This window comes from Vidua macroura, chromosome 5 (genome assembly GCF_024509145.1).
Source record: "Vidua macroura isolate BioBank_ID:100142 chromosome 5, ASM2450914v1, whole genome shotgun sequence".
Lineage (NCBI taxonomy): Eukaryota > Metazoa > Chordata > Aves > Passeriformes > Viduidae > Vidua > Vidua macroura.
Genome location: NC_071575.1, coordinates 348783 through 365324, shown reverse-complemented (window position 1 = coordinate 365324; position 16542 = coordinate 348783). Strand labels below are relative to the sequence as shown.

The 16542-nt window shown below is 44.2% G+C and overlaps 1 protein-coding gene across 2 annotated transcripts; it reads right to left on the bottom strand.

Moving 5' to 3' along the window:
• Window positions 1–377: 377 nt before the first annotated feature.
• On the bottom strand, window positions 378–16542 carry BPGM (bisphosphoglycerate mutase). 2 transcript variants are annotated; one of them, XM_053978572.1, is made up of 5 exons: window positions 16457–16542; window positions 15333–15425; window positions 12276–12931; window positions 4418–4633; window positions 378–1111 (listed from the first exon to the last, which is right to left on the bottom strand). In XM_053978572.1, the coding sequence occupies exons 3-4, from the start codon at window positions 12874–12876 to the stop codon at window positions 4440–4442; spliced, it is 795 nt and encodes a 264-aa protein (XP_053834547.1). In that variant the 5' UTR covers window positions 12877–12931; window positions 15333–15425; window positions 16457–16542; the 3' UTR covers window positions 378–1111; window positions 4418–4439. The 2 variants fall into 2 exon arrangements, with proteins under 2 accessions (XP_053834547.1, XP_053834545.1); XM_053978570.1 differs by lacking the exon at window positions 378–1111 and having other exon boundaries at window positions 1430–4633.

Here is a 16542-nt window from a genome sequence, read left to right as displayed (position 1 = left end):
TTTATTTTTGCAGCATGGGGACACAACCTAGCTGTTAAATTCTGCTAGAATAGCCCCAAGAAGGCCTGGCTTCTGAGTAACAAGGAATGAGGCAGTGGGAGGAGGAGTGCCATGTCACAGCCACCCTGCTCTCTGTGCTAAGCTGAAGTTCCCTCTTGTATCACCCACGCCCAGAGCCTCTGGCCACCTTAACATAAGGAAGAGGCAGCAACACCTGTTCAGCACAGCTGTCAAAGAGATCCCAAACCCTTCTGCACCCTCTATTTGAATCATTAGTCAGTTCCCACCACAGCTCTGAGCTTCCTTGAACAGCAGTTGTCATGTCACCTTCCTCTCCTGCCCATGGGAATTTAAGGCTGAGGCCAGCAGAGAAGACAGACAAGGCAAGTGTCATTTATTGTGAACTTGGAGAATGAGCACTCTCCACAAACTAAAAAAAAAAAAAGGAAGAAAAAAAGAAGAAGAAAAGCAAAGTTAAAATTTTGAAAATGTGACTAGGTAGATTCAGTCTTTCCTCAGGCTGTGCAGAGCAGGTTCATAGCAAAAAGTCCCCGGCACAAAAGTATGGCAGACTGAAACCAAGCTGGTCTTCAGATGGTCTTTTCCCAACGCAGGAAACAGTGGACATGGCTCTGGAATAATACGAGATGTTACTATAGCAAAGTACAAAAAGTGACTGGGGGAAAAGGAGGGAATGCACCATAAAACACCAATACAATTTTGTATTGGTTGGCAGCAGTGCCACATTATTATAAGCAAAATTATAACATCAGTACACAAATGGCTCAAACAGGTCTGTTCCATTCCCCACTCAATTTCAACACAATCACAAGACCAAGTTTTAAAAAGTCTGTTTCTTTAGTATGCTTTTTTTTTTTTTTAAAGCCCCGCAGCTGTGTCTTCCCCTCTTCTATCTGAATGTCTAACTTTTCTTAGGACTTTTACACTGCCTCCTATTATCCCAGCATCCAAGGCTTTCTGCGTGAAGGTCAGCAGTAAGAGGCAGCCCTCAGCAGGCTTGCAGTTCCATGTGCTTGTCATTGGAGCTCCAACTCTGCTTGGCACAAAGGGCTTTGGAGAGTGACACACCATCAAAAAGTAATGCTTCTTACTAAAAGGAAAAGCAAGCATGGGAATCAGTAAGCATTTGTTTAGATCCACTGTTCTGGAAGTAAAGTTCCTTGTTCCTAAGTAAATGCCCCCATAGTTTTGAAGGGGTATGTATTGCCTCCAACACAGCTTCTTTACGTGTAAACATGAGGAAATGTTGGCTCCAGCACTATTTTAACCCAATTGACTGCATGATGTGAGATAAACTGTTTGAGAAGTTTTGGAATCCTGAAGGTCAGTTTTATTTACTTATCAGCCCTGAAAAGGAAACAAAGGGGATAGGAGTAGAAAGGGAAAAAAAAAAAAGACTGAAGCCAAATTTAATTCTATTTCAGCTGAATTTATTGAGTTATAAAGAACCTGCCAGCTCCACCATATTTACAAAGGCTTTCAGGAGGATCTAGAGCTATTACTGCTACTGACCCACGTGTTAAAAATGCATAAAACAAACCAAATCAACCACATCCATTAGGTTAACTGCAAAAACACCATTTACCTTATAGGACTTTGAGGCACACTCAAACATAGGGAAGAATGTTTCCCAACCACTGATCTCTAAAGTAAGATTCTCATTTCTCCCTCAGCTATGCCTGAAGATCTTGGTGTCTGACACCTTGGAACTTGGTGTCTGTTCTTCAATAGACATGGCTTATGAATCAGGATTTTAAATAAAACGTTACTTGGAATTGCAAGGCATTAAAATAATCCTAAAGAACAGAATGAAATCCCCAGTTGGTTCCATTTGATACTTTTGTGAGGTGTTACTGCTGCCAGATGTGCACATAAAATCCTGTCATCACTTTGGAGCCACAATCCAAGCAAACTAAGCCAAACTTCCCAGAGCACTGTCACTGCTCACATCTCAAGCAGCACTGTAGAAACAACATCACACTGGTGTTCTCTTCTTCCTGTCCACAAGTCAAAGGATGACTTCAGTCAATCTCACCATTCAGCTGCAATTAATGCTCCCTGAAATCTCTCATCCACCCTTCCATTCCCCTCTCCACCCACAGAAGAGATCATGGATTGTAAGGGGAGGAGAGAGCCTGTCTCCCAGTTCAGCTGGGTTCATTTCCAAGGATATTGCAGCTGCATGTCACATCCTGAAAAAGTTCTACATTACAATTCCACAATGCCACAGGGATGTGGACGTGGCCTGTGTGCTCACACACCTGGATGCACACAGTTCCCACTGGCAACAGGTGGCTCTGCTAGTCTTGTTTACAAGCCTACAGTAACATTTACTTGATATTAAGCTTCACACATTATTTAATGTTTGGGGAAGAATTTACTCACTCTAGTGCCAGTGATCCTTCTCAGGGTTTTCACAGGCGAACGTTTGCTGATCAGCAATTTAGCACTGTAACACTCACTTGTAAACTATCAACTAAGATTCAGAGTTACTCTAAGCACAGAAACTAAAACTCCAGAAACTAAGTCAGTATCAAATCAAGTAGCAGAGAACTGCTAATAGCATTTCAGAGGAAAAAAACCAAAACAACCAAAAAACTCTGAAACTCTGTATCTTGTACAAAGAAAGAGGAAACTTACCAGCTTTATGTTTAAAAGAGAAACATGTAACTTTGTTCCTACTGCAAGGGCTACAAAAACAAAACCAAAGAGAAGCCCAATCACCATTCATGCATGAGAAACTACCTTCTAGCACAAAGTCTCTTATGGAGTATGTGCTACTCTAATGTGAGCTGGCATCAGACTTGCAAAGTCTTGCTCCACATGTCCGCAAGACTCTCAGAGGCACACCACACTGTGGCATTGCTCTCTTCAAAAGAAGAAAAAACATCCTCTCATAAAGCAAGCTACAGAGCTGCTCAAAGCAGCAGCTCCTTTAGGATTTAAAAACTTTTTATTCATATCAAGGAAATTCCCCTCAAAATTGAGATTTGTAGCTGGGCCATGCTGAGAACATATTCAGCTCAAGCAGCACACACACAAGTGTCACCCACGTTGATATCCAAGGTCAGAATCAGATGCTCAGGTGTTGAGACAGTGGGTCAGATATAAACTTTTTAACAGTTTCATATTTGCAGGTAAGATTAAGATCAAGTCTTCAAAAGTGGAATTACCTGGTGCTCATGTACATAAAGAGAACACCAGGCTGCCACACCTGCTACACTGCAGTCCACGGGGTGAATTGGTGAAATCCGGTGCCAAACAGCAGCAGGACCACACTCAGCAGGAGTCAAGCTATGGTTGCGAGGAGAGGTTTACAGGAGAACTCTTTCAGGCATGGCAGAATATCTTTCCTTACTTGCAGGATGGCTGAACGAGCTGCACCCAGCAACACTTCTGACATGTTGCATGCATCTCTCCCAGCCCTTCAGAGAATTTGATACCGATAATGCCACAGTTATGTTACGGTGGAACACATTTATCAAGATACCTTTGCAACTCAGGAAAGCTTAGAGGGGTATTTCCTATGTCACTTTTGCTGAGGTGAGCAGAATTATTTATCAACTTGACTAAGGGGTGATGAAACCTCTAGTACACGTTACCAAAGTCTTCCAGAGGTATTCAGGTCCCTCACTAGGAGCTACATGAGAATTTAAACATTGAGCAGAAAACCTTTGTGCTTCTCTTGTGGACTAAAGTCTGACTTAAATCCTATTACTGCAAGCCAGCAAAATGCAGTGATGCTAGGCTTTGCAAAGATGGTGGAGGAAAAGGGATTCTATCTGGATTCCTTAAAAACCAAATACAGTGTAAAAAAAGAGAACTATGATAACTCTAGTAGTCAGAACATCTCTACAAAACTCTCTGGACCGTGAACTGGCCACAGAAGACTCAAAATAACAAAGGCAGAGAGTTGTCCAGCTGAAGGTGTTCTGAAAGACTGAAGGAAATCCACTGAGAACAAACTGACACAGCTATTGTGACACAGAAAAATCATAGTTGGTAACAGAGTTATCTGGTTACATTTTACCAGTAACAGTTTTAGTGCCTATAACATCCTGGACTTAAATTAGTCCAGTAAGCTGGTGCTTTTCTCCTTAACAGATCATGACTGATTGTTGGTAGACACCAATAACGCATCCCTTTATTTCTCAACTGGGCCATCCTTGGTGGTGGATCTGGGGCAGACTGCCCTGCAAGTTTCCATTACCTGAATCATCTCTTCCTTTTCCAGTATTGAAAACCTCACGCTGCAATCTAAACTCCAGTTTTTGAAAAGGCAGAGGGTTAAACTACCAACCTGAGACTCAACAATTGTCCCTTCCAATTATTTAGTGCTTGAAATTGAGACATGGACACAGTGCAACCTAGCAGTCATACACACATTGTCACCTACTACCACACTGAACACAGCTGTGTTAGACAGTGGGATTTAACTTCTCAGCAGATTTTACTTTCCCTTGATCTTCCACTTTTTTGATGGCAGCTTGAATAGCTTCTTGATCACCCAGAAACTGGTGGGGGCCCAGAGGGTGCAAATTCTCATCTAGTTCAAGAAGTATGGGCACACCAGTGGGGAGGGTGACATTGATGATATCCTCATCAGAGATGCCTGCCAAAGAAAAACAAAACAGAGTTACACCTTCAGCTTCCTCATTGCCTATTGCCTTATTTCTGAGGTTACCTAGTCTTAAAACAGTCAAGGACACCTTCCAGCCTCCATCAACATCACCAGCCACTCAAGGGTCAATTCCCAGCTGGGCAAGTCCTTTAGGAACAGCTGAAGGAGAGAATTCCCACCAAGGTGAAGACAGTTTCTTCACTTTTCAGCCTACACATGTGAAATAAACAGGAAGAGATTGCCCTGGAGACTACACTGTTCCTTTAAAACAGGACATGGAGTAAAATAGGTTCCTCTCCATAATTTCCCAACTCACACATCACAAAAGATGGGAGCCCACACATGCTACTCCAACATGAAACAACCTCTGCTACACAGCCAATACTCTTTAAAGAAGCAGGACAACAAGGTAAGTTTTTCTCTTAAATTTTCTGGGCAACTCTTATCGCACAAACTGTCAAAAAAATGAGTATTTAATTCTACTTGTGTGAGAATCACTCTTTGCCCATGTCTGATTTCTCACAAGCAAGTTTATAGCAGGGTCCACAGTACTGTTCTCAGAATTCCTACATACAAGATACTCATTTTCACTTTCAAATGAGGGGAAGAAAAAGGGCAGAAAAAGGGCAGAAACTTGTACAGCTTGGAGCATTCTTCTTTTTTCCACTTAACTAAAGTAATGCATACCTGGAAACAATATTTAAGTTATGCAGACATGTAATTAAAATATTCTGGGCTCTAATCTCAATGAAGTTGCTGGTTATTTTCACATCGAACACACATCCAAGGCCTCCAAGTGAATTTCAAGACCAAGCATCCTAGTAAAGTTTCCACACAAGGCCTAAATAATTGCATTAAAGCAGTGACTGCAAAGACATCGCCCCTCAAAAAAAAAAAAAAAAAAAATCAGGCAAAAGAAAGCTAGTGTCATTGGGAATGTCAAGATTTCCTTTCCCCCACACTTTTTAGAAGCATTGAGGTCCCAGCAGCAGCCTGCTATTGTGAAGCAGGGCAGCTTTGAGTAATTTGCTCAGAAAATGCACACAACCAAGCTTCTGAAGTGATGACAACATATGAACTGGACCAAGGTGCACCAAGCAAACATCCTCCTGGAGCAGCTGACAAAACAGATGGTCCTCAGAACACATGGGTGTAAATTTACCAGAGATTTTCACATTAAGTAGAAAAGCAGAGCCATCACATTAACAGGAAAACACACACAAGTCAAGCAACTCAGCAACAGTGGGGTGACAACAGGCCAGAAAAAACAGAACTGTTCATGAGGTGAGGATGATAAGTCCCTGACCAGAAACTATACCAGCACCCAACTTTTGCAGTGACCTATTCTTGCTTCATGCTCAGCACTTGGGTGAGCCCTAAGTTTCAGAAGGGCATGGAGCACCAGAAACAAGCCTTGGCAAAGAACTTACCTTGCTACATATTGAGCATCAGTCCATTGAAACAAGTCACACTCAGCTTAAGTAATTCTTGCATACAAGGGACAAATAATTTACCTGGTGTAGGCCACAGAATCAGACCTACAGGAAAAAACCTCAAAGAATACCTAAAATTTAAAAATGGCACAGAAATGGATGGGAAAAATACTGCATCCACTCACCAGGCACAAGAACTGTTCTCAAGGACTTTGTCTGCAAAACAAGCTGCCAAGCTGCCTGAGCTCTTATTTCAAGGACTCTTAGGCATTAGATTTTAACAACACCCACATCACCACGTATATTCCCAGAGAATCCCTGTCTGGGAAGAGTTCTGACCACCTCCTAAGTTTGGTCTCCCAGACTAAACCATTCATATACACACAAAGCAGATGAAGTCATGCGGGAGAGTTTAGGCAAACCACACCATGTGGTTAGGAGACGTGATATTTAAAAGTTTCCTCTGGAGATGGATTAAACAAAACTAGCTGTAGCTACATGGATTCAGAAATGCATTTTACTGTTTTTACAAAACACAAAGTGACCACAATGTCAACTAGTATTGATTTACAAAGCAAAACAGTGCAGTCTAGGATAAACACACAGCAGCAAGCATGATGGTTTTCTCCTCAGGAGTTTTCCTCATACAGAAGTGCTGCCCCACAGCCAGAAGTCTGGAAATGCATGCTGAAGTCAGATGAAAATCCTAAAGAAACAACAGTGTCCTGCTGCTGTGTATAGCATTTCTGTTCTTCAGGAAGCAAGAAGCTGAGCAGGCTGGTCACACAGGCTCTTTGGTTGCAGGAGAGCTCACCAGAACACTCCCCAGCCTGCAGGTCAGGAGGACAGCAAAGGGATCACACCCTGCAGCAGCAATGGCTGCAGGGTGAGTTAACTGCTATCCAGTTACTCCATGTGCTGTAACTAGAACCAGCTGACCTTTTCCTGAGCTCCATCCGAGCTGGCCTGAGTCACAACCCAGCCTAGGGTACAGGGAAGAAAGGTGAAATCAGGGCAAAATCTCAACTGCTGACTCCAAGGTGCAATGGTAAATAAGACCAAGCGTGAAGAAGTAACACGCTTCCCTCCAGTTTAATACCAAAGCCTGGGTCTCAGCATTGCTGAAATACCTTGCTTCTGGAAGCACTTTTTACCCAAGAAGGTTTAAAACCCAGGTCCTACCTACTTACAGTTGTGAGAACCCACAGACATTACTGAAGTACTCAGGATGACTTCCTGAGGAGCCCAGATAAAATGCTGACTAGGCAACTGCACTCCTCAAGTGGCCATCTCCCATGCTCTGTCCTGAGAGCAGGGTTCCTCACCTGCACAGCAGGAAGCAGTTAGGAACACTACAGTAACTTGGTACAGCACTTATTATAAAAGAGACCTCTCAAAATCACATTTAAAATTCCTCCCCAGCTCACTTAGCCTCCATTTAACCAAACTGGGTAACCAAACACACAAACTGGAAATATTTCCAGGTAAGCTTAAGAATTCACCTTCATGTGGTAGCCCATGGAGTGTTTTGAAATATTTGGACCTTGCAAAGTCCTACAGAGAAAAATCCCACTGATTTTGAGCACCTACAGCACTTTCAGAGAGGCTGGTTCAGCTTCCCCTTCCCTCTCACCTGTTCTTACCAAGTTCCTCCCCCCTATTCCTATGGTCAGAGGAACCCCAAACCCACAAGAGCTATTGAGAATAGCAACAGCCCTCCTCTCTGCATGTCAACTGCACTTGAGGCAAGATGATTCATCCAATAAAAAAATCATACACAAGATCAAACACATAAATTCAGTCACAAAATCTTGTTTAATACTGGTGCTTTGTAATTGAGTTCTAAATCAGGTCATAGCATCCCATACGTTTCATGGAAACACTAAAGCTTTAGACTAGTAAGGTAAATATTCAGATCAATTTTCTGCCCTCCCTGCAGGCTGACAGAAGACCTAACTCCAACAGGACGGAAGAGGGAAACAAGCACAGTGTTATAGTCTGGCTTTTGATCTGGACAGAATGTTACCTTGTGGTGCAAATTTTAAAGAAAGATGGGTGGGCTACAACCATGGTTATAGTATATCATTTACATTTGTTTCACTCATGTCTGCCAAGACTCTGCCTGTACTAGGTTTGCACAGCCAGGCTTTAGTAGTAGGGGGCTACGAAAAAAGAACTGTCTGTGGGTTGACTTTGGCTCTACACCAAGCGCCCACCAAGCTGCTCTATCACTCCCACCCCCAGCACAATGGGTTGGAAAATGAAAAAGAAAAGATGCAAAAATAACTTGTGGGTCAAGATAAAGGCAGTTTACTAAAGCACAAGTAAAGGCCAAGTACAGAAGCAAAGGAAAACAAAGGATTTATTCTCTACTTCCCATCAGCAGGCAATCCAATCACTTGCCACTAATCAGCGCTTCAGTGTGCAGAGCTGTTGCTTCAATGTCATCACAAATACCCTTCCCTCCTTTCTCTTAGCTTTTACTGCTGAGCAGACATCATAAGGGCTAAGGAATATCCCTTTGGTCAGTTTGGGTCAGCTCTCCTGGCTACATCCCCTCCCAAGAGCTCGCCCAACCCCAGCCTATTTGGGGACAATGTTGGAGTGACATTCCTGATAATGTGGGAGTACTGCTTAGCAGTGGCCAAAACACAGGCCAAGGTAATTTGCAATAAGGCCCAGCAAGATCACAAGAAATAAGCAGCAGAAGCACTGAGCAAAGACTGGGGGAAATGACAGGGAGAGTCAGACCATCTCATTTCAAGACCGCTGAGTTGTTAGATCTCAAGCTGTTTCCTGCAACTGCACTCACAACACCACACTCATATAAGCAGTATTTCCTTAAGAAGGCTTGGCAGTAAAATCAGTGAAATAATCTTATTAAGAAGCCCTCAACACACAATTCACACCACGTGTCACAATGTGCAGCTCCAGCATGTAAACTATTGGAATACTATTGGAAATTCTAGAATCAGGCATTCCACAAACCCCTGTTTTGAAGTACTTGACACCACGGCCCAGGGTTAAATGGCTGGGAAGAAAAAACTTGAGACAGCCCACCAATCCTTCATCTGGTAAATCAGTCCATTGGACTTGGTCTCCAATCAGCACTTCAACAGAAATAGGGCAAGGTGTTCACAAGTATTACACTAATATCTTCATAAAAGAACACTGCCAAGAGGGTTCAATATGAAGCACTGGTTATTAGATAAAGAGATCCTTCTTTATCTAAATCCTTCCCTAAAGAATTGAGAAAAAACACCTGCAAATAGATCCAGGGTATCATTTAGCATGACAGATTCTACAGATATTTCATACACCTTAATGAGATCCACTTTGTGCAATGAGAAAACAAGAACAAAATCCAAACCCACAACCAAAGCCTTTTGAGCATGATACTGTTGCTCCAATGATTGCATGCAAGTAGAAAGCAGAACTACATTTCCAGCTCTTTACTAATTACTCAGAACAAGGAAAACACAGATTCAGAGAATTGCAGTCCTGTTTCAAGCAAATACCTCCTTGAAATAGTAACTTCAAGGGATACTCTGTAGTATTTTAGGAAAAAAATTCAAATTGACACTAAAACAATTAGAACTGTTTCATCAGATCCAACTGAATGAAAACATCTATATTTCCTGCCACTTAAAGTTTGATCTACATCTTCCAAGATCAAGTTAACACCATGACTAAGACATCCAAGCAGCCATACAAGATTGCTGCTTAAGGCATTTGGAACCCAGTTGTCAAAATGCCAAAGAAAAAAAAAAAAAAAAAAGGTTCCACCTAAGCTGGAGGGGCTTAAAAAACTCCATTCAAGTGCAGGACACACTAAAAAAAGAAAAATCTACAAAAACACAGCCCATCTCATAGTGGGTGATATAAATACAGGAGACTGGCAAAGTTTAAGCACTGCTGACTCAGGTCTAACTCTTAGCAGGGTTCCAGAGCAACTCACAACCTTCCAGAAGAGAAAGGGAGAAACAGTCAGCAATGCAGGCAAGGAAGCTCTTAGATCCAGCTAGATTTAGACTGAGGGGAAAAAAAAAGGCAAAACCAAAGCAAAGGCAGATTGTAACACCAGGGGTCTCAAAGCTCTGTCCATGCTACCCTTCAGGCCAGCTCTTCAGAAATCCATTCTCCAGTAAAGGGCAATAAAGGGCAGGAGAGCCAAGCAGGTACCTGCCAGTAGTTCCTATGTGGGAGCTGCAGTAGCTCCCAAATGGTCCCTGGTCAACAGAACCAGATCCTCTGTCAAGGATTGCTCCCATTTCCCTATGTAAGCATATGCTGGGAGGGTGAAGGTATACTGCAAGACAAAGGACAGGTTTATTACACTTTGAGTATGAGCAGTCCTGGAAGAGTTACACAGAGTTAGTAATTGTCCCAAAGAAAAGTTCTGCAGCACTGCTCCTCCCTGATCTCAGTGCAGCAAGAAATCCAGCCATGCTAACTCCAAAGCAACCCTTCCCGGTCCTTGAGGCTGCCTGCCCCTGTTGCAGGCCTGCACAGAAGGTGGCCCAGGATCTCTGCTGGAACCACTTTCAGCTGTCACCATTTCACCCCCAAAGGGCTTTGGCTAGCATGGTTTCATGGAGCTGGTTCAGTTCTTGGGAGGCAGGGGAGTCACCACAGCTGCAGATCCCTCTTCCCCTTTTTCCTTTATCATTTCACACAGTGTGGACAATCACTCTGACCACATCATGGAACTGACTGAACCAGCCCTTCCTCCTTCATCCAGCAGTGATCTGCACCCTAGGATTCACAGCCTCTCTGGTTCCAGAAGCCATTTGTACCTGTTCATTTCACAGGCTTCAGACTCCTGATAGCCTGACTGTTCCAGCATGGCCAAATGCAAAAAGTAATCAGCAGGCAGAGCCACAGAACAGAGGACTTTATAACTTAAAAAAAAGAAAACCCTGAGTGGACACAATCCAGTCTGTACATATTTGTAGCTACAACTGTAGTAGGCTGCATTCACACATATATAATCACTGAATTTTGCTCTACCTACAAAGAAATTAATATAGTTTAGGATGGCCTAGTAAGCCAGGAGATGAAAGAGGAAGGAAGTGAAGACTCTAACAATAAAAAGGATGTTTTTTATCATAAAGTCCCAAATAAATCATTTTCAAGACCAGTTCAGGGATTTTCAGCCCAGGTAAGACTTGCTGGAGCAGGACCAGAGGAGGGCCACAAAAACAGAGGGATGGAGCACATCTCCTGTGAGGAAAGACTGAGTTGAGGCCGCTCAGCTGAGGCCGCTCAGCTTGGAGATCAGAAGGTTCCAGAGGGCCTCTAAGAAAGATGGAAATAGACTTTTTAGCAGGGCCTGTTGCAATGGGACAAGGGATAATGGTTTTAAACTAAAAGAAGATGCTTTCAGACTAGACATGCAGAAGAAAATTTCTATGATGAGGCTGGTAAAACACTGGAACATGTTGCCCAAAGAGGCAGGAGATACCCCATTCCTGGAAACATTCAAGGCCAGGCTGAACAGGACTATTAACAACCTGATCTAGTTGAAAATGTCCCTGCTCATTGCACAGGGAATGGACTAGATGGCCTTTAAAAGGTATCTCCCAACACAAACCATTCTGTGGTAAATCAACAACCTTATGCTAATCTACCAACTTGGCTATTTATTGGGATGCATTTTCAATATTGGGATATAGTGCAGTATTTGCACAAGCTTTAGCAAGTGCCTATTCTCTGCAGAACTCTGTCACATAACTTTTAAGTGAAATTATCAGGGTAACCCAATGAAGTAACAAGCACATCTACCACAACCCAAGCCAAGCACTTTTATTCTGCTGTGTTACAGCAATGCTTTTTTAATTAAGAGATCATTATCACAAACCTGACAAAGCAGCTGAAAAAAAACCAAAAATAATGTGAGCCTGCAGAGTTTTTGTCTATCTAAACCAACCACAGATTTTGTTTGAATACAGTAGTTTTAAATTAACAATGAGAAATAAAATGAAAGCATCTGTCCCTTTCCTTAACTATACTAACCTAACTAATTCTCTCCCCTTTCCACATCTCCCAGTTTGCCTCCTTGACTAACTTTCTACTTCCTCCTTGGAGACCACAGACATTCTTACCTTGCCCAGGTAAGTAATATACACTACAGAACAAGATATAAAGCTCCAAGCCATTGAATAAAGAGAAGAGGGGAAGGCTAAAACAAAGACCCTTACCTTCCACGTGCTTCAGCAATGCCCTGCTGCTGTTGCCATGAGCAGAGATAAGAATCATTTTGCCACTTTTCAGTTCTGGCACTATCTTTTCATTCCAGTAGGGAAGGAGTCTATCAAGCACATCTTTGAGACTTTCAGCCTTTGGGAGATTCTCCTGAGAGACGTCACTGCATTTGTAGCGGCGGTCATTGTAGATCTCTGCGTAGTAGGGGTGAGATTCAGAGATGGGAGGCGGAGTAACATCGTAGCTTCTCCTCCAGATTTTCACTTGCTCCTCGCCATGATTCAGAGCCATCTCTGCTCTGTTGAGCCCGATCAGTGCTCCATAGTGACGCTCATTCAGCCTCCAGGAGCTCTGAATGGGGACCCACTCCTGGCCCATCTCCTCCAGGATCAGCCAGGCAGTCTGGATGGAGCGGCTCAGCACAGAGGTGAAGACGAGGTCAAACTCAAAGCCCAGTGCTTTGAGGTGTTTGCCACAGCTCTGAGCTTCCTTTATCCCATCACTGCTCAGCTTCTGGTCCACCCAGCTGCAGAAGCGATTCTCCTTGGTCCAGGCTCCTTCCCCATGTCTTAAGAGAACGAGCCTATACTTTGCCATTTTGGTTGCAGCTTAGCACAGAGGGCAGCAGGTCTGGCATCTAATAGCGATACATCTGGACAAGGACATGAGATAGACACATCAAACATCCCACAGATAATGCATTACAAGTAGCAATATGGTAGTGAAAAGTAAACAACTATCAGAATCAAAACAATCAAAGAAACAAGTGTCTGCTGGGTATGATTTTACAATTGAGAGTGGGAGGAATTCCAAACCAAGAGACCTCATGTAGGAAGGAAAGTGCCATCCTTCACCCAGCTTGTTGCAACTAGCTCACTAAAACAATTGATTAGGAACAGATTTGTACAAGCTGTTCCTGCCTACAGTTTCCCTCAAATGCTTAAACAGAGCCTCACTCAGTATCACAGGCTCTCAGAGCAGCAGATCTCCCCCACTGGGCAACTCTGAGGTGCCACATGTAGCTCAAGCCCACCAGGGCTATCCAGGTCCTCACTGCTCCGAGGGAATGCAGTCACAGACAGCAACTGTGGACCTCAGACAGAGGAACTGGTGAGTGGGACCACAGAACTGCAACTGGCAACACACAAAACCTTACCATGTTTTCTCAAAGGAGATGTCAACACAGTCACACTCTGCATAATTTCCTCATATCCCCATCCTGTCCTGCTAATTATGCCAGTCTATGCTTGAGTTTTTCCCCAGGCCACCCCCTCCATCATTCCTCCACACTCAAGTGTGACAACACAGATACTCCGGGATGCAATGTACAACTAGTGAGTCCTCATTTCACCAGCTGTATCCCCAAGGGACCTCACAGATTATCCCATCCTCTTCCTGACTTTCAAGTCTATTTTTCCTCTCCTGTCTGTGAATTACAACGCCAGATTCTTAGGCACCAGGATTAATGTTTTTACTTTTGGAGTGAGCACAAAAAGCCTATTTGATGTCCTTATTAAGTCAGACAGCTACACATTCATAAGGTCAAACAGTACCTTTCTCTTTATTCTTTCAAGAAACATCTCCTCTGGATTGTCTTCAATGGCAGATACATTTTGACCACACATCCAAGAGTCTGCCAAGGGGGTCAAAGGTCTGCTAGCAGACAGTGGGATGCCTGAAAGGCCCATCTAAAACAGGACTGCAACTCTGAAAACCCCAACCTGATCCCCCTGACCTGAGACACGGGCTAGATGGCAGTGGACACAGCAGGGGAAAAAATGTAAAAAATACAACTCTCTGCACTGGGGGGACAGCTATACCTCAGATGAATATTAAGTGCACTCAAAACCATGGACAGTGGGAGACTGAGCTCTGATTTCTGCACACCCAACCTTGGGCTAAATTTCCATAACACACTTAAGGAGCTCCCTCATCTCAAATCAGTTGGTGCTGCTTCAGTCACACTCCAAGCTATCAAATTCAGGCCCTCTGTGACCCTGAATTAGGTCAGATGGCAAGATGGCATAGGCCATGCATTCTCGGGTTTGGGAAACACCCAGCACAATACCAGCATTCATTTTTCCAGGCTTTCAAAAAAAAAGTGTCTAGAAAAGTTGAATTCATTAACAGACTCAGGAATCTGATCTCGCTTGTAACAGCAGCTTAGTTCTCTTCTAATCTCATGTTAAGACAGAGTCTACACCACACAAGGGCACTCTGCAAAACCCCCCTAGTGCTGACTTCTGCCTAATGGCACAGCTCAGGATTAAAAAGCCTTTGAGGACTGAGATTTTTACAGACTATCAAGAGGTATTGTTTGACACCCAATAGACAGCTGAAAAATACAAAAGAAAGTCTAATTTCATGCAAAGGCAGGCTGAGATTTGTGTATGGCAAGAAACATCTCAGACAAAATCCCCTGCATGGTCCACATTTTCCACTCCCAATAATCAGCTGCACATTAAGCAAATAAATCAGCTATTGCTAGGATTCAGGTGTCATGTCACATCAGATCCAACACTAAACTGCATCCTGTAAGATCCTAGGTTTATAACAAAAACAAATATTTGATAACATTTCCACCTAAAGCAACTGATCCTTACTCAACATACCACAGATAAAATTTAAAAATTGCAGTGTGCTCACAGCATGAACTACTATACATAAAATAGCTCCACAGAAGGCTCTAGCTCTGCAAATACTTCATTATTCAGATTAATTTGTTCTATTATCCATAGGAACAGATTAGATAATCTACAAAACCAAACTAAGACCCAACAATAGGGGTAATGCACCTCTTTGCCAAAGTTTAGTTAGCATTTTAGCCAAACGCAATAAAAAAATATAGTTAATATAAGAGATATACCTACACAAAGACCAAATAGTATCTGGGTGTCATAAATTCCAGTTCACTTATATAGAACTTTAGGCAGAAGCACAATTCTCAAACAAATTTAGAAACAACTAGCAAGTGTTGTTTTAATATCAGTCCACTTCTGGAAGCATTTAAACCAGAAAACCTTAGAACAACACATGGAAATAATGCTACTCACCTTTCCTACGGCAAAGGAACAACCTACACAAATCCCAACACAGGCTCAAGAGCTGCTTTATACAGAGGCCAGCACACACCCTTGGCTGGTTACCTGCAGAGAAAGAATAAACACCAAGTGCTCACAGAAAGAGCACACAAGTGCAAATTGTTATGCCAGCCACCATTGGCTCTCAAAGCTGTTCAAAAAATAGAGCACACACTACTTGTATGGGCTGGGAAAGCTACCAAATATCTTCTCCCAAAAAGATGCCAACGCACAGCTCCTGCATTTCCAACAAGGGAAAGTTTCTGGTCTCCCACATGCCCCAATACATCATTTGCGCCGTAAGATTTGTTTAGACTGCAATTACCACAGCTCTAGTAAGCACAAATCTACCAAAAGCTCTGGGAGACCGCGGAGGATACAAACAGCAGACCTGGACCCAGCACAGAGGCACTGGAACAGGTTGTCCAGAGAAACTGTGGGTGCCCCTTCGCTGGAGGTGTTCAAGGCCAGGCTGGTTGGAGTCTTAAGCAACGTGGTCTAGTGGAAGGTGTCGCTGCCCAAGGCACGGAGGGTGGAACTAGATGGCCTTTAAAGTCCCTTCCAACCCAAATCATTCTGTGGTTCACTCTATGAGCGAGCAGAAACCCAGAGCCCCAGCTCGGCACAGGAGAGCAGCACACGGTGCTCAGGATAACCTCTTACACCGGCCAGTCTCCTGTTAAGGTCTAACACCAGAGGCGGCCACTTCCAGGGCTCCTGCTCCAGCCGGGACGAGCTCCCCTGCTCATTCCTTTTATGAGGCGTCCCGGTGCGGAGCACCTGCGTGTCCCAGCGCTCCCCGAGCACGGAGGCTCGGCCACAAGTAGGGCAGCACCTCCCGGACACGCGCAAACATCCGCGGCCGCCGGCGCGGGGCGGCGACCCGCACACAAACGCAAACGCGGGCTCACAGACACGGCCACGGGCACACGCGCGTTGCCTCGCCGCCACCGCCCCCTCGCCCGGGGAACGACAACACCATCCCTCCCTGGAGCGCCGGAACAGCCCCGCCGGGGAAACCCCCCGGAACCCAGGGCCGCTCCCCCTCCTCCCCGAGGGTCGCTCCCCGCGCCCGACCCCGGGCTCCCGGGAATTACCGGGCTGCAGCCGCGCCGCCGCACGGGGAGCGCCGGAGCCGCCGGGCCGGGCCGGGCCGGGCGAGGGGCGGACCGCGCGTCTTATC

What these genes read in the sequence shown, in the direction of transcription:
- BPGM (XM_053978572.1), bottom strand. Translation starts at nt 12,876, where the DNA reads ATGGCAAAGTATAGGCTCGTTCTCTTAAGACATGGGGAAGGAGCCTGG. An exon ending in ATTGCTGAAGCACGTGGAAG is followed by an intron (nt 4,634 to 12,275) that starts GTAAGGGTCTTT and finishes TTTCTTTGGCAG; the next exon opens with GCATCTCTGATGAGGATATC.